Source organism: Rana temporaria, chromosome 9 (genome assembly GCF_905171775.1).
Source record: "Rana temporaria chromosome 9, aRanTem1.1, whole genome shotgun sequence".
Classification (NCBI taxonomy): domain Eukaryota; kingdom Metazoa; phylum Chordata; class Amphibia; order Anura; family Ranidae; genus Rana; species Rana temporaria.
The window spans coordinates 16,131,446-16,154,616 of record NC_053497.1 but is presented as its reverse complement, the minus strand read 5'-3'; the positions used below and the strand labels follow the sequence as shown (position 1 = coordinate 16,154,616).

The 23,171-nt window shown below is 44.6% G+C and overlaps 1 protein-coding gene across 2 annotated transcripts in view; it reads right to left on the bottom strand.

Moving 5' to 3' along the window:
- The window catches only part of FGD1 (FYVE, RhoGEF and PH domain containing 1), a 267,137-nt gene that overhangs the window by 167,143 nt on the left and 76,823 nt on the right, over window positions 1-23,171 (bottom strand). The window contains exon 1 of one of the 2 annotated variants that reach the window (XM_040322866.1): window positions 7,149-8,713. The exons of the other annotated variant lie outside the window; for it this stretch is intronic. Coding sequence (XP_040178800.1) covers window positions 7,149-7,176 — 28 coding nt within the window. The 5' untranslated portion in view covers window positions 7,177-8,713. Of the gene's footprint in view, window positions 1-7,148; window positions 8,714-23,171 lie in introns of those variants that run through there. 2 annotated transcript variants of the gene reach the window in all.

Below are 23,171 nucleotides of genomic sequence, written 5' to 3'. Positions count from 1 at the left end.
TGGGGCATCATTCCTTCCACGAACACCAATAATAGGGCATGCACTATTCCTCCCACTGACACCAATTATTGGGCACTCAGACAAATTTCTCACGCTCCAGGTGAGCCCCGTAGGCAATCAAGGGCTGTTGAACCACCAATGTGCTGGCAATGCTGATGATAGCAAATAGAAGAACGAAAACTGGACAGCCGCACTCCAAAATCACTTAAAAATAAGTTGTCTTTATTTTTCAACCGTACACACAGTCACTGCAACCAACAAAAAACAGTATGGCCGACGCGTTTCGCACTTACATTTAGTGCTTAGTCATGGCTCACTGTTCTTTCCACTAACACCAATGATAGAACACTTCTTGCCACTAACACCAATGATGGGACACTATTCCTCCCACTAACACCAATGATGGGGCACTATTCGTTCCCACTGACACCAATGATGGAGCACTATTCCTATCACGGATACCAATGATGGGACACTATTCCTCCCACGAACACCAATGATAGGGCACTATTCGTTTCCACTAACACCAATGATGGAGCACTAGTCCTCCCACTAACACCAATGATAGGGCACTGTTCCTCCCACTGACACAAATGATGGGGCACTGTTCCTCCCACTAACACCAATGATAGGGCACTATTCTTCCCACTGATACCAGCAATGTGGCACTATTCTTCCCACTGAAACCAATGATGGGGCAATGTTCACTTCTACAGATGCTGGGGCATTTTCTACTCCCACTGGTCACAATCTAGCCCTCCTAAAGCCTGAAGGACAGTAAACTGGCCCTTTGTTGGGGACCTCTGGATTATAGTATTTCCTTTCACTCATAGGTGTGCGCAGCCTATTGCATTAGGATGTGCACCCCAAAGACCAAACACACACTACCGATCACTCACTATGTTCATTCAGAGTAGGAAGGGGCTGGTGAATTATATATTTACTGGCCCCTTCCCCACTCCTAAAACATCCCAGCAGCAACAGCCGATAGGAGAGGGGGAAAGCTGGCAGCGCTGCGGGGGGAAAGATGGGAGCCAGGGCAGTAGGAGGAAATCTGTGCTTCTCAGGGTGATTAGGGTGTGCCTGGGCACATCTGCCACACCCTGTGCGCACGCCTATGCTTTCACTCCTCCTCTGTCAGATATATAACAAAAAGTACAGTATGTAGGGAGCTGAGGCAGCACAGAAAATAATTGCACACTCACTGTCAGAAAAGGAAAAAGTAGATGAAGTTAATGCATACCTCCCAACTGTCCCTGATTTCGAGGGACTGTCCCTGATTTGGGACAATGTCCCTCTTTCCTCCTCATTTGTCCCTCATTTTGCTCTGATCTATACAGATGTATATAAAATGCACTTTTTATCTATCAAAAAGTGTTTCCCAGTGCTAAACCTTTCATCTGATTTCTAAACTGCCGCATTTGTAAATTCCAAAAGCCAATATAAAGGAATAGTAGTGGTAAAAAAAGCACTTGTGGGTTTAACCAATCCTTTTTTTGTACAATTCTCCTTTAAGTGGGCGTGGCAAGGGGTGTGTCCTATGCCTGCATACTTTTGCTGATAGGTGTCCCTCCTTCCCATCTCAGAAAGTTGGGAGGTATGTTAATGGTCTTGAATGGAATGGCTTGTTGCTACTGTTCTCCGTGATAAGCCCAATGTCAGGGCTGTTTTGTCATTGCATAAACATACATGCTCAGTCAATATTTGTGTGGGTGGCTGTTACAATCATTCTACAGCTTCTGTAGATCTTCTAACTGCCATGTCATGTCTATGGAGAGCCTGGCCATACACACAGCTAACTTCAGGTACCTGTCCATGAAGCTCTGGGTGGCCCTGTTGGCACTCTCCTGGCAGAAATCCTTTGATCTGAAAATTTAAGACAAAACTAAAAAGATCTGAAAATTGAAGTGGAAAACTGTCAGCTGATCAGCAGCGATATCCAATCAGATGCGGTCACTGTTCAGGTATTCTGACAGCTGTGGTTGCTGGCTGTCAAAATACAACAGCCGTCAGGGAAGATTCCTCCATTCAGGCGGTTTAGCATAGATGAAGTAATCAATAGATTAAAGGGGTTGTAAAAGTTTGTTTTTTATTTTCTAAATAAGTCCCTTTATCTAGTGCATTGTTTGTTCACTTACCTTTTCCTTCTATTTCCCTTCTAAATGTTTTTTTTCTTTGTCTGAATTTCTCACTTCCTGTTCCTCCTCAGTAAGCTGTTCTGGCTGACTAACCCCCAGACAGAGCGGCTCGGATGATGGGGGCAAGCTTACTGAGGAGGAACAGGAAATGAAAAAAACAGACAAAGAAAAAAAAACATTTAGAAGGGAAATGGAAGGAAAAGATAAGTGAACCAACAATGTACTAGCTTATAGGGACCCCGTATTTATCGGCGTATACCGTGCACTTTTTTGCCCTGAAAATCAGGGCAAAATCGTAGGTGCGCGATATACGCCGATACCCGCTTCCCACACTTAGTTTGAATGCCTGCGCCGACATATACCGAGCGCAGTACACTCGGGTACATTCGGCCAGGCTCGGCTTCGCTCGTAGTCACGCTCTGTGACGTTTATGCGTGAGAAGCCGAGCGTGGCCGAATATACCCGAGTGTACTGCGCTCGGTATATGTCGGCGGAGGCTTCAAACTGAGCGCGGGAAGCGGGGATTCGACACGGAGACAGCGCGGGAGAAGCCGGGAGGACACCACCGAGGCCGCAGACGGACGCGGGACCGGACGAGGCCGCCGGGCAAGACACCAAAACTGTAAGTAGTAAAATGTAATAAAATGTTTTTTTTTACAGGGGCCCTCTAACACCAGTGAAAGGGCACAATTCCTCCCAATGACCCAAATAACACCAACAAATTGGCACCAATGACACCCACGATGGGGCACAATTAGTCCCACTGACACCAACGATGGGGCACAATTGCTCCCAATAACACCAACAGTTGAGCCCACCGACACCAACAATGGGACACAATTACTCCCAATGACCCCAACAATTGGGCCCAATGATACCAATTTTGGGGCACAAATCCTTCCAATGACACCAACAATTTGGCCCAATGACGGTCAATGAATCCTCCCAATGACACCAACGATGGGACACAATTCCTCCCAATAACATCAATAGTTTGGCCCACTGACATCAACAATGGGACACAATCCCTCCCAATGACCCCAACATTTGGACCCAATAAAACCAATGATGGGGCGCAATTCCTTCCAATGACGCCAACAATTTTGCCCAATGATACCAATGATGGGGCACAAATCCTCTCAATGACACCAATTCATCATGTGCAGGCGAAAATGCTGTTGTTTTTTTTTTTTTTCTGGCACGTGATTGGGTATTCTTTGCACAGTGAAGCCTGGAGCAACTTTGCTTTTAGTAAATCAACCCCTTAAGCCCTGTACACACGATCAGTCCATCCGATGAGAACGGTTCTTTCGGACCGTTCTCATTGGTTAACCGATGAAGCTGACTGATGGTCTGATGTGCCCACACACCATCAGTTAAAAAAAACGATCGTGTCAGAACGCGGTGACGTAAAACACAACGACGTGCTGAGAAAAATTAAGTTCAATGCTTCCAAGCATACGTCGACTTGATTCTGAGCATGCGCAGGTTTTTAACCGATGCTTTTGCATACTAACCATCGGTTTTGACCTATCGGTTAGGCGTCCATCGGTTAAATTTTAAAGCAAGTTCTAAAATTTTTGACCGAAGGATAACTGACTGACTGGCCCACACCAGATCTGTTTGGACTGATGAAAAGGTCCTTCAGTCCGTTTTCATCGGTTTGGACCGACCGTGTGTACGTGGCCTTAAAGTGGTTGTAAACCCTTAAAAAAAAAAACGAAAAAAAAAACCCTGCAAGACAAAGGCATAATGAGATAGTATGCATAGCATACTAGCTCATGATGTATTACTTACCTTAGATCGAAGCCTCTGCAGTAGTCCTTGACCCCCCCCCCCCCCTCCAGCCGCAGACATCTCTCCCGGAGCTTACTTCCGGATATCATGGCTCCGTCGCTGTGATTGGCCGGAGCCGGGATGATGCCACTCCCACGCATGCACACGGGAGACGCCGGTAACGGCACATCTAACTGAAGCAGCGGCACGACGTGCCATTGCTTCAGTGCGCATGTGCCGATCACTTCGACACATGCAGACACAGGGGGATATCTCCTAAACCATGCAGGTTTAGGAGATATCCAGGGTAGCTACAGGTAACATGTAGCATAAAGTTATAAAAATGGGTTTACAAACACTTTAAAGAGGAAGTAAACTCCACCACTGCCTTTTACCTATAGGCAAGTCTATAATAAGGCTTACCTATAGGTAGTAAATATCTCCTAAACTTGCACCGTTTAGGAGATATTTACTGTACATGCAGCCAGAGAAATCACTGGCGCATGCGTGCTAAAGGAATGGCTGCCCGTATCGTTCCTTCCGAGCCCTCTGCTGTGACCGTTGACGGCTCATGCCACTCACAGCGCCGGAGCCTGTGAACTCGGAAAAAACACCGGGGAAGATGTCAGCCATTTCAACGGTGTGCGGGCTAGGGTTGCCACCTGTCCGGGATTTACCCGGACAGTCCAGGTTTTGAATCATGTGTCCAGATTTCAGTCTGCCTGAAACACGGGCACATTATTCAGGCAGGAATGTGGCTCAGAACAGGGCGCCGCACTACTTTTCTATTTGGAGTGCCCAAAGGAGTCGCAGGTCTGTTACAATCCTATAGTGTATACTATACAAAAAAAAAAGTTTGCTGTGTGCTGCTAAAGTGTTCGGGTTTAGCTTGAAGAAAAAGTGGCAACCCTAGTGCGGGCGCCGCTGGAGGGCTTTGTTCTAAGGTAAGTATTTCACAATGAGCTAGTATGTGACGCATATTAGCTCATTATGTCTTTGTTTTACAGGTTTTATTTTTTTCCAAGAGTTTACAACCTCTTAAACCTCTGCAGACACCACTTTGTGGACCAGTCTTGTTAGAATTATTGTCATTTTCACAGCCAATCACTATTGTTCTTCCAAAGATGTAGCCAGCGCCAGGAGGGTCTGCTTGTGCATAAACATGTATGCTCAGTCAAATGAGCGTCTATGTTGATGCCACGATCATCATTGCGAGGTGGTCAGATCTTCCAACTGCCGCGTCATATCTATGGGCGGTCTTTAAAACATGCAATCACATTTCAGGCACTGACAGTAACGATTCTAATTGGAAATAAACTTATGTTAACATTTGTTTGCTATATATTCTATTATAGGCTCCTATCGCCCATATGGCTTACAAGTACAGTAAAAACCTTGGTTTGCGAGCATAATTTGTTCCAGAAACATGCTTTTAATCCAAAGCACTTGTATATCAAAGCATTTTTTTTACAGGGTATAAAAGAGAAGAGAGGCACCTCTAATGCCTCGTACACACGATCGGTTCATCCGATGAAAACGGTCTGATGGATTTTTTCATCAGATATCCGATGAAGCTGACTTTCAGTCTTGCCTACACACCATCGGTTAAAAAAACGATCGCGTCAGAACGCGGTGACGTCAAACACAACGACGTGCTGAGAAAAATGAAGTTCAATGCTTCCGAGCATGCGTCGACTTGATTCTGAGCATGCATGGATTTTTAACCGATGGATGTGCCCACAGACGATCGGTTTTTGAACCATCAGATAATTTTAAAACAAGTTCCTAGTTTTTTCACCGATGGATAAAAAACAGATGGGGCCCACACACGATCGGTTTGTCTGATGAAAACGGTCCGTTTTCATCAGACGAACCGATCGTGTGTACGCGGCATAAGTGTAGCAATAAGTTGCTAAATGTTGTACCTTCATTAAATGTAACCATATTGCTACACTTAGGCTGCATTCACACCTGAGCGTTTTGTCGCCTGAAGCGTGAAGCTCCAAAACGCTAGAGGGGAAAAAATACATTATTCTCTATGGAGATGGTTCACATCTCCACTCCAAAACTCCTGTCGCCGATCGCCTGAAGTTCCGGACCCTTTTTTGTGCGCGAATTGGGCGGATTTGGGCGTTTTAGAACGTTTGTATTCCCATAGAAAGTAATGGAAACGCTCGATTCAAGCGTCTAGCGCGACAACGAGAGTTTTGTCGCTTTGATCAATAGAACATTTCACCCATGCAGAAGGTAAAAAAATCTACAAACATAGCAACAAGTGATGAAAAGATGATAATTTTTCCTATTGGCTAAAATAAAAAACGTCGAAGTTCAAAAACGTCGGACAACGCTGTATGCAAACGCACGAATACGCGCGACAAAACGCACGTCAAAACCCCCGGAAAAAAACTACCAAAAACGCTACGCTCAGGTGTGAATGCAGCCTTAGAGCAGGGATCTTTAAACTACGGCCCTCCAGCTGTTGCGGAACTACACCTCCCATGAGGCTTTGTGAAACTCTGACATTCACAGACATGACTAGGCATGATGGGAATTGTAGTTCCCGAACAACTGGAGGGCCGTAGTTTGAGGACCTCTGACTTAGAAGCTCCTCTCTTCTTTTTTTATACTCAGTTGTGACATGGCGCTACTCTTATATCAAGACATCGCTTGTATATCAAGGCAAAATGTATTAAAACATTTTGCTTACCTTGCAAAACGCTCTCAAACCAAGTTACTCTCAAACCAAGGTTTTACTGTATCACAAGCCATAAACCACGATACCAAAGAGAGGTGTGCATTGTGCGATATGCGCAGGAACGTGCTTGGATGTTAATATCTTTCTTGTGACTGTTGTTGGGATTCCCCGTGGACTCATTAGCCTGGAGTCACATTTTAACATAAGCGTGGTTATGCAATTGTGTAGCTTTTTTTTTTGTGCGCATTTTCAGGCTTGAGCGGTTTTGTTTTAGCCAATGGAAACCAGGTAATAGGAGGGGGAGACTGTTATTAGGAGTAGAATCTGTGCACTTACATAGGTTTTTCAGGCGCACCTATTGGGGTCCAAAAGGTGCCATCATGCCCAAAGAGCTCCTGTACTTTTTCTGAGCGCGTTGAGTGACAGCACATCGCCCAGGTGTGAATAAACAGAATAGAATACGAAATCTGGTGCCCGAAAATGGGCTTCAACTCACACAGATGTGAGATATCAGCACAGTACAACTGTAACCGTCTTACCTCTCAGAGTACTTTTATCCATGTACATGATGCTCTACGAGTAGCAACAGGTGTGGATGTTGAATGACGGATCTCTGTCCAAGGTAGCTCAAACCAAACTCCAAAGACTTCAGCTAACCTGTTCGTAGGTCCATATTTTGGAGAAGATATGGAAGAACAGAATTCTGAAATATCCAACGTTTTCCAGCACTGGGAAATAGTAGCAAAACATGAACTACGTCATTCACCCATCCAAAGGTTTCCGTCAACCTGTTCGTAGGTCCATATTTTGGAGAAGCAATGGAAGAACAGAATCGAGAAATATCCAAAATTTGTCAGTACTTGGAAATAGTAGCAAAACATGAACTACGGCATTCACCCATACAAAGACTTCCGCTAACCTGTTCGGAGGTCCATATTTTGGAGAAGCAATGGGACATCAGAATCCAGAAATGTCCAAACTTGTCAGTACTTGGAAATAGTAGCAACACATGAACTACGCCATTCAACTATCCAAAGGTTTTCCGTCAACCTATTCGGAAGTCCATATTTTGGAGAAGCAATGGAAGAACAGAATCGAGAAATATCCAAAATTTGTCAGTACTGGGAAATAGCAAAATATAAACTACGCCATTCACCCATTCGAAGACTTCCGCTAACCTGTTCGGAGGTCCATATTTTGGAGAAGCAATGGAAGAACAGAATCGAGAAATATCCAAAATTTGTCAGCACTGGTAAATAGTAGCAAAACATAAACTACGGCATTCACCCATCTGAAGACTTCCGCTAACCTGTTCGGAGGTCCATATTTTGAAGATGCAATGGAAGAATGAGATTCGAAAATATCCTAGCTCGTCAGTACTGGGAAAATGTATTCACATGCTATTCACTCATCCAAAAAAAAAACGTAAAAGGTAATCCAAGAGGCAACGACCGGTTTCTGGAGAGCACCTGAACATCCTTACCCTAGGCATAAATGTACTGAATAAATATTCGCTATATCCTCAAAGGACCTAAGACTCAATTTTCATGGCACCTACATGATTCCATTAACGGTCCTCACGGCAGCAGATCTGTATTGGTCTGAATCTTCAGGTCACAAAAGTTGATGGGATAGGATCACCTCCCGGTGTCCCCCCCCCCCCCCTGCTGGGTCTACTCTTCACCTGAGGCTATAAGCATGTGTTTTAGTCCTTTTATGCACACTTGGATACTCCATAAAAAGACTTGGAGATCTGCTCAGGAAGTCTTCGGAGAATGCCAAGCGGTTTCAGCTGCAACTTCCATAGATCTTCCCATACAAAAATCAGAAATTCCAAAACAGTTACCGTAAGCATGAGTCCCTTGACAGACTTGTGAGCTCCGCCGCCAGGCTCCTCCGGTGTCAGAAATCTGACAGGGACAGGATATGGGGGACTTTGGCTCCTGTCCCAAAATCTTCCCAGGAATCCTTAGCAGTGCTGGGAATCCAGGAACTCAGTCAGAGAGCTTCCTTCTCCTCCTCTCCTGGCAGGGCTCAGCCCCTTCTCACAGCTTTTTCAGTCATTTTCTTCACCCTCTGTAATTTTAGCTGCTTGGAACCCTTCCCCCGGCACCACCCCCCCTTCCCCATTCAAAAAGCATCTCCATAGCAACTAATTGAGACCTATGGGACAGTGCTAACGAATGAGGGAACCCGAAAGGGCTGTAAGGCGGAATCGCATCTTTAGGAGGAGGGGGAACAGGGAGGAAGAGAGGAGGGATAGAGGAGGAGAGAAGGGAGTGGAATGGAAAACACACATGAAAATAGAAAGGAGGGAGCAAGAAAAAGCTGTGGAGGAAAAAAATGATTTAAAAATTGGATATCTGTAACAATAATTTAATCCCAAGGGCTCATGCACATGAGGACTTAAAAAGACGCTTCTTTTTACAAGCGTTTGGTGTTTGTTTTTTTTTGTTTTTTTCGACCTGTAAAAGCGCCTCTATGTTAGCCTATGGGGTTGATTTACTAAAGGTAAATAGACTTTGCACTCTGCAAGTGCAGTTGCTGTAGATTAGGGGCCAGATTCACGTAGCTCAGCGGATCTATAGATCCGCTCGTTCTACGTGAATTAAGATCCGCTCCCGCAAGTTTAGGAGGCAAGTGGCTAATTCACAAACCACTTACCTCCAAACTTGCGACGGCGGATCCTAAATCCCCCAGCGGAATTTCAAATTCCGCGGCTAGGGGAGTGTCATATTTAAATCAGGCGCGTTCCCGCGCCGATTTAAATGCGCATGCGTCGTCCGTAGAATTTCCCGGCGTGCATTGCTCCCACTGACGTCACTAGGACGTCAGTGGTTGCGACGTGAGCGGGACTTGCGGCGCGCGTGTTCGTGAATCGGCGTACGCAAACGGCGTAGGAAAATTCAAATTCGACGCAGGAACGCCGGCTATACTTAACATTGGCTGCGCCTGATAAAAGAAGGGGTAAGTATACGACGGAAAACCGCTACGGAAACGACGTAAGAACACTGCGTCGGGTCCGCGTACGTTCGTGAATTTGCGTATCTCGCTGATTTACATATTATTTATCGTAAATCAGCGGGAACGCCCCCGGCGCCATTTTTAAATTTAAAAAAAGATCCGACAGTGTAACACAGTGTAACACTGTCAGATCTTAGTCCTATCTATGCGTATCTGATTCTATGAATCAGGCGCATAGATAGGACCAGTGTAAGTCAGAGATACGATGGTGTATCTGTAGATACACCGTCGTATCTCTTTGTGAATCTGGCCCCAGGTGTGCCCAACAACCAGTGGCCCGCAGAGCCCTCTGATGTGGCCCACGACCTCCTGCTCTGGGATGGAATAAAATAGAATAGAATACTGTTATTAACCACTTAACCCCCGGAACCATATTGCTGGTGAAAGACCAGAGCACTTTTTAAATTTCACTGTACCGGCCGTGTGTACTTACACGTGCATGGCTTAATCTTTGAGACAAGCATATGCTACTGGCAGGATCAACCAGGTAACTGCGTCGCTTTAACTGACAATTGCGCGGTCCTGCGACGTGGCTCCCAAACAAAGTTGACGTCCTTTTTTTTCCACAAATAGAGCTTTCTTTTGGTGGTATTTGATCACCTCTGCGGTTTTTAGTTTTTGTGCTATAAACAAAAATAGAGCGACAATTTTGAAAAAAATGAATATTTTTTACTTTTTGCTATAATAAATATCCCCCATACATATTCTTCTACATATTTTTCTTTAAAAAAAAATCGCAATAAGCGTTTATTGATTGGTTTGCGCAAAAGTTATAGCGTTTACAAAATAGGGGGTATTTTTATGGCATTTTTATTAATATTTTGTTTTTACTAGTAATGGCGGCGGTCATCGATTTTTTTTCGGTACTGCGACATTATGGCGGACACTTTTGACACATTTTTGGGACCATTGGCATTTTTATAGCGATCAGTGCAATAAAAATTCATTGGATTACTATAAAAATGCCACTGGCAGTGAAGGGGTTAACACTAGGGGGCGGGGAAGGGGTTAAGTATGTTCCCTGGGTGTGTTCTAACTGTAGGGGGGTGTGGCCTCACTAGGGGAAATGACTGATCTTCTGTTCATACATTGTATGAACAGAAGATCAGCATTTCTCTCCCTGACATGACCGGGAGCTGTGTGTTTACACACACAGCTCCCGGTCCCCGCTCTGTAACGAGCGATCGCGTGTGCCCGGCAGCGATCGCGCCCGCCGGGCACGCGCACGGGAGTCAGGGGCGAGTGCCCCGAGTGGCCTGTGCGAGATCCGTCGTTATATTAAGTGCTCTCGCGCAGGGGAGCCAAGTAAGTTTTTATTACTAAAATTACAGTGTGTGTATATATGGGCATATCTGTTCTGCAGTGGTTACCGGGCTGCATTTAAATTGATCCACAGGTACAGAGAAGTACTCCTGTTGGTTACCTGCACTGAGACTATGGGCCAGATTCTCAAAGGCGTTACGACGGCGCAACACCATTAGCGCCGTCGTAACACCTCATCTGGCCCCGGGTATCTATGCGACTGATTCTCAGAATCAGTTGCGCATAGGTACCCATTAGATCTGACAAGCGTAAGGCTGTTACGCTGTCAGATCTTAAAAGTAATTTTTTTTCCCGCCGCTAGGTGTCGCATCGTCGCTTTTCCCCGTCGTCTATGCAAATGAGGTAAGTACGGCGATTCCCGAACATACGCGAGGTCGACGCAGCGAATTAACGTCGTTTGCGTAGCGTACCCGACGCGTAAGGTTGCCCCTGCTAATTAGCAGGCGCAACCAATGTTAACTATGGCCGTCGTTCCCGCGTCGAATTGAATAAAAATTACGTAGTTTGCGTAAGATGTCCGTGAATTGCGCTGGACGCCATTTACGTATACATCTAGGCAAATGACGTTGGGGCGACGTCATTTAGCGCAATGCACGTCGGGTAATTTACCCGACGGAGCATGCGCAGTACGCTCGGCGCGGGAGCGCGCCTAATTTAAATGGTGCCCGCCCCATTTGAATTGGGCGGGCTTGCGCCGAGCAATCTAACGCTACACCGCCGCAAGTTTACAGGTAAGTGTTCTGAGAATCAGGATTTAAACCTGTAGACCTGCGGCGGTGAAACGTAGAGCTCATACATTACGCTGCCCAGGAGCAACGCTAATGTATGAGAATCTGGGCCATAGACTTCTATTACCTGCGAGTTTGGGGTGCTGAGAGTAGAGTGGGCTCTATAGAGTCGAGTGGGCTGCCATCCACCCGCTCCACTCATTGTGGCCTGCGACCATTTACCAAGTCGCTTAAGTGGCCCTTGCTCTTCAAAAGGTTGGGCACCCCTGCTGTAGATGCTAGTAAATTAGGTGACGCTTCACTTTGCAAAGAATACCCAATCACATGCTCGCGATTGGATGATGGAAAACCGCAGAACCTTCCCTCATTTACTAAGCTCTGGAGCAACTGCACTTGCAGAGTGCTTTTAGTAAATCAACCCCCGTGTGTCCATGCACACATAGATGTATAAGACCCCTTTCACACTGGAGCGTTTTGCACGCGCTATTGCACTAAAAAATAGCGCCTGCAATCCGACCCTAAACAGCTGCCCCGAGGGCTTTCACACTGGAGCGGTGCGCTAGCAGGACGGGAAAAAAAGTCCTGCTAGCCGCATCTTTGGAGCGGTGTGTATACCGCTCCTTCACCGTTCCCGCCCATTGAAATCAATGGGACAGCGCTGCTATACCGCCGGCAATTGCGGCCGATTTTAACCCTTTCTCGGCCGCTAGCGCCCCTAAATTAGCAGCAAGGCACCTTTCACACTGGAACGGGAGGTGCGATGGCGGTAAAGCGCCACTATCTTTTGCGGGGCTTTACCGCTAATTTCGCAGCTCTATTTGGCCGCTAGCAGGGTGGTTTTACCTCCCTGCTGGCGGCCAAGAAAAGGTTAAAACCGCCCGCAATGCGCCTCTCCGCTCCTTCACCGCTCCAAAGATGCGGCTAGCAGGACTTTTTTTCCCGTCCTGCTAGTGCACCATTCCAGTGTGAAATCCCTCGGGGCTGGGAGGTGTTTCTAACTGTGGGGGGATGGGAGTAGAGAGGGACTGCTGTTCCTAATCACCAGGAAAAGACGATCACTCAGTACTCGGCAATCAAGGGGTTATATGTGTTCCCTAGGTGTGTTTCTAACTGTGGGGGGATGGGACAGGCTAGAGGAGACAGATCGCTGTTCCTACGTAGTAGTAACAGACAATCTGTCTCTCCTCCCCTGTCAGAACAGGGATTTTTGTGTTTACATACACAAATCCCCATTCTGGCTCTCATGCCCGCAATCGGGGGTGGCCATCACTGCTCTGAGGAAGGGGGCGCACCCCAAAAACGCATCAGATACACACCCCTTGATGTTAATGGCACACGTGTGTCCTATGGCAAATTTGTAGTTGCCATATTGTGATTATCCATTTTTTAAATCAATTTTTATTAAATAAATGTATATTGGTAATGTACTAGGTGTCTGCACATTCCTGTGTGTTTGTCTTGTTAGTGTCCCTTTGGATTACCCCATCTGAGGAGGGTCGCATCCACCCAGTGTTGCCGCTGCCTTCCTGCGTCTCACTGCAGAGGGCCTCTTAGCGCTGAAAGTGTTGGCAACATTTTGTGAGCAATTCAACCTATTGATTCTTCTGCCAGGGAATCTTGGCCGGGGATGTCTACTGAATTCCCAAAGACGGACATTGATTCCCTGCTTGTCTGGAAATGGCTGGACTGGGAGACTCATCTATCATTTATGGAGATCTTTAAAGTGGAGGTTCACCCGGAAATGAAAATTTTTAACATTAGATTCATGCTCATTTTGTGAAGGGGAATCGGGTAGAATTTTTAAAATCGAAGCAGTACTTACCGTTTTAGAGAGCGATCTTCTCCGCCGCTTCCGGGTATGGTCTTCGGGACTGGGCGTTCCTATTTGATTGACAGGCTTCCGACAGGCTTCCGACGGTCGCATCTATCGCGTCACGATTTTCCGAAAGTAGCCGAACGTCGGTGCGCAGGCGCCGTATAGAGCCGCGCCGACGTTCGGCTTCTTTCGGCTACTCGTGACGCGGTAGATGCGACCGTCGGAAGCCTGTCAATCAAATAGGAACGCCCAGTCCCGAAGACCATACCCGGAAGCTGCGGAGAAGATCGCTCTCTAAAACGGTAAGTACGGCTTCGATTTTAAAAATACTACCCGATTCCCCTTCACAAAATGAGCCTCAATCTAATGTTAAAACATTTTTTTAGGGTGAACTCCCGATTTAACAAAAAAAAAATAATTCTTTTCAATCTGTAGGACTTCTTGTGAGGCTAATCTCCACTTAAAGAGAACCCTTTGTGGGAGAAATATGGAGACAGCCACTGCTAATTTCTTATTCTGCAAATGCCAGTTGCCTGGCTGTCATCCCATGCTTATTAGTCTGAGGCCTCGTACACACGACCGAGAAACTCGACGGGCGAAACACATGGTTTTCCTCGTCGAGTTCCTTGTTAGGCTGTCGAGAAACTCGACAGGCCAATTTTCTCCATTCCTGTCAAGGAAATAGAGAACTCGCTCTCTTTTTGGCTCGTCGAGTTTCTCGACAGTTTCCTCGACGAAAATGTACACACGACCGGTTTCCTCGGCAAAAAAATATCTCCCAGCAAGTTTCTGGCTGTTTTTTTGCAGAGAAACTCGGTCGTGTGTACGAGGCCTGAGTCAATAAAGCTGGCCATAGAAGGATGTTTTTTTTTTTGGATCAGCCAGCTAATTTCCAAACAGATTCCACCATCCACACAATCGATGGTTGGAATCCTCCCTACTATTTTATTACAGCCGCTCCCAGACTACAATGATTACCGCTGCAGCACCGATCGAATGATAATTTTCCAACTTTCCTGTTTGAGAGAAGCCAATTATTAGATTGACGTCTATCTAGCTCGAACGGTCATGGATAGAAATTCACCGATCCCTGATCAATCGGCCAAACAGGGGGGATATAAATGTAAATAATAATAAGAAAAATGCATTGAAGCATTAACACAATGTCACAGTAACCATGAAATAAATCAAAGTTCAGGAATATTCCTTTATCCCATTGTTTTGTAAATCTATGTACACTACAAACTTTATGATTGTTTTGTAAATCTATGTACACTTCAAACTGTATGATTGAATCGGTTCCGATATCGCAGCTTTACTGACCTGACAGTTAATTATTCTAACTTGGAAACCTTCATTTTGTTTGAAAATATTAAAGCGGAGGTTCACCCTAAATATAAACATTGGCTTATCCAGATCTATGGGTAATATACATATACATATGGCTATTATTTTTTTTTTTGTGTGGATTTTAAATACCGTGAATCAGGAGTATTTATTGAGACTTCCGGGTATCCCTCCCGCTGGAGTGGGCGTATCTTTTCTCTTCCCCAGCTGGGAGGTGTCCGCAATGTCTCCTGGGAGCACAGTGTCATGCTTCCCAGGAGACCAATCACAACGCTGACCATCGAAATCTCACAGGATTTCACTTGTCGCGTGACTCATCAAGCCGGTCACGTGACGAGGGTATTCACGCTTCCCAGAAGTGTGTGCCTGTGGGCTTTACAATGCCCACAAGCAAAATGGCAAAGTCCTGCATCATTTTTTAAAACGTATTATTTACTAAGACATCAGACTGGGGATGAGTAAAAGTGTCAAACACGTGAGTACTAGCATTGTAACTGAAACAACATTCAATGCAATGTTAAAAAAAAAAAAAACGAGGGACCGCGGAACCTCCGTTTTAAAGATTCTAACTACCAGCAAGAATAAGTGCTTGCATTTAAAGAGCACCTGTCATTTCAGATTCATCATTGCAACGCCTGTTAGCGGGCATCCACTCACCTGCTGCTCCCATGTCCCTCACCTTGTTGTGTCACCAGCTGTCCCATTAAAGTGAATGGAACGGTCAGTGAGTCAACAGCGGGTCAGAGGAGGAGCCAACAGAGGGTCAGAGGAGGAGCCAACAGAGTCAGAGGAGGAGCCAACAGAGGGTGAGAGGAGGAGCCAACAGAGAGTCAGAGGAGGAGCCAACAGAGAGTCAGAGGAGGAGTCAACAGAGAGTCAGAGGAGGAGCCAACATAGAGTCAGAGGAGGAGCCAACAGAGAGTCAGAGGAGGAGCCAACAGAGAGTCAGAGGAGGAGCCAACAGAGGGTGAGAGGAGGAGCCAACAGAGTCAGAGGAGGAGCCGCTGTGGGACAGAGATGACAGTTGCTCTTTAAAAATTATAAATTTAAATCGAGTCGATTTAAATCAAGCCTTTTTACTAGTGATTTAAATCGTGATTTAAATCAACTTGATTTAAATCAAATCCACACTGCGACCGAATTTCCATTTATCTATGGCCACCTTAAAAATACAGTAAGCTGTAAATAAGGACTTCTGCACAGTCATGTTAGCATCCACTACCAGCCAGACGTCCCATTAAAGTGAATGGAACTGTCAGTGAGTCAACAGCGGGTCAGAGGAGGAGCCAACAGAGGGTCAGAGGAGGAGCCAACAGTGAGTCAGAGGAGGAGCCAACAGCGAGTCAGAGGAGGAGCCAACAGAGGGTGAGAGAAGGAGCCAACAGAGAGTCAGAGGAGGAGCCAACAGAGAGTCAGAGGAGGAGCCAACAGAGAGTCAGAGGAGGAGCCAACAGAGAGTCAGTGGAGGAGCCAACAGAGAGTCAGAGGAGGAGCCAACAGAGAGTCAGAGGAGGAGCCAACAGAGGGTGAGAGAAGGAGCCAACTGAGTCAGAGGAGGAGCCGCTGTGGGACAGAGATGACAGTTGCTCTTTAAAAATTATAATTTAAATCAAGCCTTTTTACTAGTGATTTAAATTTTGATTTAAATCAAATCCACACTGCGGCCGAATTTCCATTTATCTATGGCCACCTTAAAAATACAGTAAGCTGTAAATAAGGACTTCTGCACAGTCATGTTAGCATCCACTACCAGCCAGACGTTCACAAGTCAGAAGATCCCAATCTGGTGGTCATGTGATTAGATATTTCACATCGAGTTGTATGCCTTGTGGTGAAGATGCGTTCATCACTAATAGCACAATAAACGCAGCTAAAAGGTTGGTTGCATGGTTTTGGTAAACATGCAGTGGGATCATGAATTAGACATGGAGAGCATCTGTTCAGTAACCACAATTAAGATTTTTGAAAAAGAGCTCTAGCTTGAGGAGGGTGCATTCACACCGTTTCAGTAATGAGTGGTAAAGCCCATGTTAATGCACATCATCGCAATGCATAGTAATGTGTGAGTGGATGTGTTTTGCCGTTTATTGTGCATAATGGGCCAACACACATACAGAAAACCTGGCTGTGCTGTATTGCACCGCAACACACATATATGATGATTCTAAAAAAATAGTACTTTTATTGTGCATTGCACCATGTTGCCTTAAATTGTATATCCAGGTACAGTAAAACCTTGGATTGCGAGCATAATTAGTTCCCGAAAACATGCTTGTAATCCAAAGCACTTGTATATCAAAGCGAATTTCCCTATAAGAAATAATGGATACTCAAATGATTTGTTCCACAACCATTTATTCATAGGTCCTTCAGTTTATAGTCCATATAAAAAGATTATAGCAATGTGATAAGTTGTGTAACCATAAAATGTCCATCCACAGAGTATAAAAGAGAAGAGAGGCGCCTCTAAGTGTAGCAAAAAGTTGCTAAATGTTGTACCTTCATTAACCTCCTTGGCGGTATCCCCGAGCGTGACTCGGGGTGGTTTTTTCATGTTGGGATCGGTATCCCCGAGTCACGCTCTGGGGTAGATGTGCAGAGCGTGCAGCGGCGCGGCTTACCTTCTCGCTGAATCCACAGGCTTGGTATACTTACCTTGTCCCTGGATCCAGCGATGTCACCCCGCTGTGTGAGCGAGCGGGTCCTCCTCGCTCGATTCACAGTGTCCCCGTGTGCCTCCGTTCCCTGCGACGTTACGACGCACGTGGGCGGAGAACGGCGCCAAATTCAAAAAGGTAAACAAACACAATACATACAGTATACTGTAATCCTATAGATTATAGTACTGTATGTAAAAAATGCACACCCCCCCTTGTCCCTAGTGGTCTGCCCAGTGCCCTACATGTTCTTTTATATAATAAAAACTGTTCTTTCTGCCTGCAAACTGTATATTGTCCATAGCAACCAAAAGTGTCCCTTTATGTCAAAAATGGTTTTAGAGCAGCTAGAAAACAGCGATAATAAATTATAATCACTCGCAGAATTGTGCGACAATTCTGCAACTGAGCAAATTTCAGTGATTTTGAGTTGATTACATTATTGAATAATTTCTATTATAATTATATTATTATTTGTTATAATTATTTATTATATTATAATTTATAATTTTGTTTTTAAAAAAAATTCATACCCGGGATGCCTACTAGACTCTTGTTTGGTCAGATTTAAATGTGTTATTCCTAAGAATTGCAGGCCTACAGTATAAAACGCCAAATTTCCTTGCAAATAATTGTACCGCTTTTGGTACGTAATTCCAGACAGAATCATACCGCCAGGGAGGTTAAAGGTAACCATATTGCTACACTTATGCCGTGTACACATGATCGTGTGTACAGGGCATTAGGTGTATCTTGTAGATATTTTATAGAGTTTTTTGGGGCAGCACTGCAATACAGTTTCATGTAGATGTGACGGGTATACAGTAATTGAATGATGTGACTGTTGCTTGAAATTTGGCCAATTTAGTCATCTTAAGTAAATAGGGGTAATCTGAATGAACTAACACAAACACAGATAACTCAGTAAAAGAAAAGAAAATGGCAGCTGTTAGGCATGTGTTAGTAAAACACCAATTCGCACCTAGACCTACAGTTCTTCAATCCTTCTCTATTGACATGGAGATGAAAGCTCGTGTGTACACGTGTGCAGACTGGAATTGTTGTTGTAGGCAATCTTTGTTCTGGCTCGATGACATCATTTTACTGCAACAAGGAAAGAGTAAGACACCTACATTCCTTCTATTGATAGGATTGCAGTGTTTTGTAGCACAGTAATGGGAAAATTGCAATGTTTGCACTGGGGAAGAACAACAAGTTTTTGTAAAAGCTTTAGATAAGACAACTTTTGTATAGTTACATTGGTCCAGCTGGTAAAACTGGCCTTACATGAATCGAAATTAGATTCTCTGCTGAACAAGCCGAGATCCAATCCATGAATGGGTAGGGTAAATGTACCTAAGTCAATACATCGATCGACTTGGGTACAACCAGCCAGGTGGATTTTTGTACATACGACTATTGCTGGTGGCAATAATCATTGTGTTCTGCCGGCTGGGAGGGCTCTCTGCCCCTCCACCCCCCACCATCAGAAAACAATAGTGCTGTGGGAGGGATTCATCAACCAACACTGACCGTGACCAATTTTATTTCCTCCCACCCGTGGCATATACTGAATATCATGTGCAGCTCTTTAACCACTTCCCTATGCAGCTATAGACATATAGCGGGCGCAGGAACACTCTGTTCCTCCGAGCGGCTGTCATATGTGGTTCTTGGCTTCACGGGTCTCAAAGGGGCGCTTGCGCCCGCCGCGTCACTCGGGAGTCGATGAGCGTGCCCGGCGGCCGCAATGTCCACCGGGCACCCGCGATTGCCTGTCACACAGGCAAGGGGACGTGTGTAATTATGTCAGGGGCCACAGATGTCTGTGGTAAGTTGACCACCACTGGTTTAAATTGGAAAAGAGTAGGAAGGGGGATTTTATGGTGCCACACCCAGATAATGAGAATATATATTCAATAAAAAATTATTTTATTTTATTTCAAAATATAAAAAAAGAGAAAACAAATTGGACTTTTTGGATACAAAAATATACATATAAAATCATAACAATGTTACAGTTATGCGTATGAGGCTAAATGTAGCTATAAGATGCCTATTTTGACTCTACAAGTTTCGCTATGTGCTTCTTCAGGAGCGGCAAGGCAAATATTAACTACAAAAGGTTTGTGCTACAATAGCTACATTGGTGCCAACTGAAGCAATATAATTATATATAAAATATCCATACTTGAAAGTCATCTCTGATGTGCTTTTTCTGTAGATGCCAGGTGGTTTTTGATTGACTACTTACAGTTATAGCAGTCTGGATGATTACTTGACACTTAAAGGGATTGTAAAGGTAAAAGTTTAAAGGTAAAAGGTAAAAGTTTTTTCACCTTAATGCATTCTTTGCATTAAGGTGAAAAAACTTCCGACTATACCGGCCCCCCGTTATACTTACCTGACCCCTCGAAAGTCCCGCGTTCGGCCCCAACATGCTCTTCGCCACTCAGCCTGGCCGTTGATTGGCTAGAGTGGATGAATTGAAAGCAGTGCAGCCATTGGCTGGCGCTGCTGTCAATCACATTCAATGATGCAGCGCCGAGGGGCGGGCCGAGTGATACAGCGAGCGGCCATATCACGGGAGAGCGCCCGCAAGGACTCCACACAATGCGAGGGAGCTTGCATGAATGTGTGGAGTTTTTGCAGGGAGGACCAGAGACAGCCGCCCAGGGACCACAGAAGACGTGGATCGGGGCCACTCTGTGCAAAACGAGCTGCACAGTGGAGGCAAGTATAATGCCGCGTACACACGATCATTTTTCAGCATGAAAAAAAACGTTGTTTTTCAGCATGTTGAAAAAGTTTTTCCAACTTCATCGTTAAAACGACAATGCCCACACACCATCGTTTTAAAAAAATGCAAAATACAAGATAATACAGCGCTTAAATATCTTAACCTTTAAAAATGATAAGTGAAATAACCATAAATAATATGAGTGAACACAAAGAGTGAATAAAGAATGAACAATTCAAAATATCGAACCCATCCAATTGGTCAATGGGTGTGATAAACCATAATCCATAAATAACAGTGAATTGAGTCCAATTTAAGTGACCAACACTATCTGCATTTGAAAAGATCCTCCACCGAAGATGAGATAAGAGGGCACCCAATGTGTGGGAAATGAAATCTCCTTACCAGAGAAAAAGACCGGACTTTCAACGGTCTCATAGGGTATAAGGATGTTTAAAGTCTTCCTTGAAAAGACTATTCCAGACACTGCTACTAACACCAGCATGAGAGCTCCAGGGGACAAAATCCTGATCAGATCCACTCCAGATTAACAATGTGGCGTTGATGTGTTCATAAAATAAAAAATGGTAGGAACCACATAGTGCGTTACTGTATAAAGATTGAGTTTTAATAAAAACAAGTATGCACTTACAGCAAAGACTTGGTAAATTCGCATGTGGGATATAGCGTGGAGAGGATGGCGTTTCCTCGACCTTCCGTTTGCCTCGTACTTCCGTTCGTCACGTGTCTCTCCTTCTAACGTGATGACGTCACTACGGCTAAGCTCCTCCTACGCGTTTCGTCGCAATACGGACGGCAGCCAATCCCCGTAGACGTCCGTATTGCGACGAAACGCGTAGGAGGAGCTTAGCCGTAGTGACGTCATCACGTTAGAAGGAGAGACACGTGACGAACGGAAGTACGAGGCAAACGGAAGGTCGAGGAAACGCCATCCTCTCCACGCTATATCCCACATGCGAATTTACCAAGTCTTTGCTGTAAGTGCATACTTGTTTTTATTAAAACTCAATCTTTATACAGTAACGCACTATGTGGTTCCTACCATTTTTTATTTTATGAACACATCAACGCCACATTGTTAATCTGGAGTGGATCTGATCAGGATTTTGTCCCCTGGAGCTCTCATGCTGGTGTTAGTAGCAGTGTCTGGAATAGTCTTTTCAAGGAAGACTTTAAACATCCTTATACCCTATGAGACCGTTGAAAGTCCGGTCTTTTTCTCTGGTAAGGAGATTTCATTTCCCACACATTGGGTGCCCTCTTATCTCATCTTCGGTGGAGGATCTTTTCAAATGCAGATAGTGTTGGTCACTTAAATTGGACTCAATTCACTGTTATTTATGGATTATGGTTTATCACACCCATTGACCAATTGGATGGGTTCGATATTTTGAATTGTTCATTCTTTATTCACTCTTTGTGTTCACTCATATTATTTATGGTTATTTCACTTATCATTTTTAAAGGTTAAGATATTTAAGCGCTGTATTATCTTGTATTTTGTGTTCTTTGTTTACTATGGTAATTAGTAATTAATACTGGCAGCTTTCTTAATTCACACGATCACTTAATTGATTTATTTTGTTAGCGCAGTGTTTTTTCTGTTTAGACAGAGAAATCCCTTTCCATACTTTGTTTTTAAAAAATGATCTAGCAAAGCGCGGTGACCTACAACACGTACGACGGCACTATAAAGGGGAAGTTCCATTCGCCTTGGGGCTACTTTAGCTGATTCTGTGTTAGTAAAAGACGATTCACGCTTTTTTGTCTGTTACAGCATGATGAATGTGCTTACTCCATTATGAACGGTAGTTTTACCAGAACGAGCGCTCCCGTCTCATAACTTGCTTCTGAGCATGTGTTGGTTTTTAACATCGTTTTAGCCCACACACGATCATTTTTTACAACCCGAAAAACAACATTGTTTAAAACGAGGTAAAAAAATGCAGCATATTCGAATTTTTTTTTTGTCGTTTTTCAGAACCTGAAAAATGATGTGAAGCCCACACACCATAATTTAAAATGAAATTTTTTAAAAACAACGTTTTTTTCATGCCGAAAAATTATCGTGTGTACGCAGCATTACATGTTTTGTTATTTAAAAAAATAAAAATAACATTTCTTTACAACCCCTTTAAGGCCCATACACACGATCTGAAAATCGTACAAAAAATACCGCTGTCGAAGCGATCGTACGATAATATGATCGTTAGTACACAGCTTTCGATAGCCGATGAGAACAGTTCATCCGATATTATCCAACCGGACAAGCGCAAACATTTTTCTCGTACGATACGAAGTACTCCGGTTACCTCCCACACTCCAAGACATGCTGGTAGGTTAATTGGATCCTGTCTAAATTGTCTCCAGTATGTGTATGTATGAATGTGAGTCAGGGACCTTAGATTGTAAGCTCCTTGAGGGCAGGGACTGATGTGAATGTACATTGTATACAGTGTTGCCAACCTACCAGATTGAAATTTACTGGCACGACACCCGAAATTTACTGGCGCAGCCACGTTTTTACTGGCATTTCACAAAAGTTACTAAATTACATTTTTATGTGCAAATTTCAGTATTTAGGCTACAAGCAAGTACGCTAGGCAAATAGCAATGTGATTTAAGGTAGATATTAAGGTAAAAAAACATATTTTTGTGATTTTCGATATAATAAGGGCAAATTATTTAGTCACATCACCCCCTGCCTCCATCCCCCTCTGCCACCAACACCCCCCTCTGCCACCAACACCCCCTGCCTTCACCCCCCTCTGCAGTGCCACAATCTCCCCCTGCCTCCAATCTCCCCCAGGCCACCTGCCTCCAATCACTCTCTGCCTCCATCCCCCTCTGCGGTGCCACCAACAACCCCTGTCTCCATCCCCACCCTCTACGATGCCTTCGTCCCC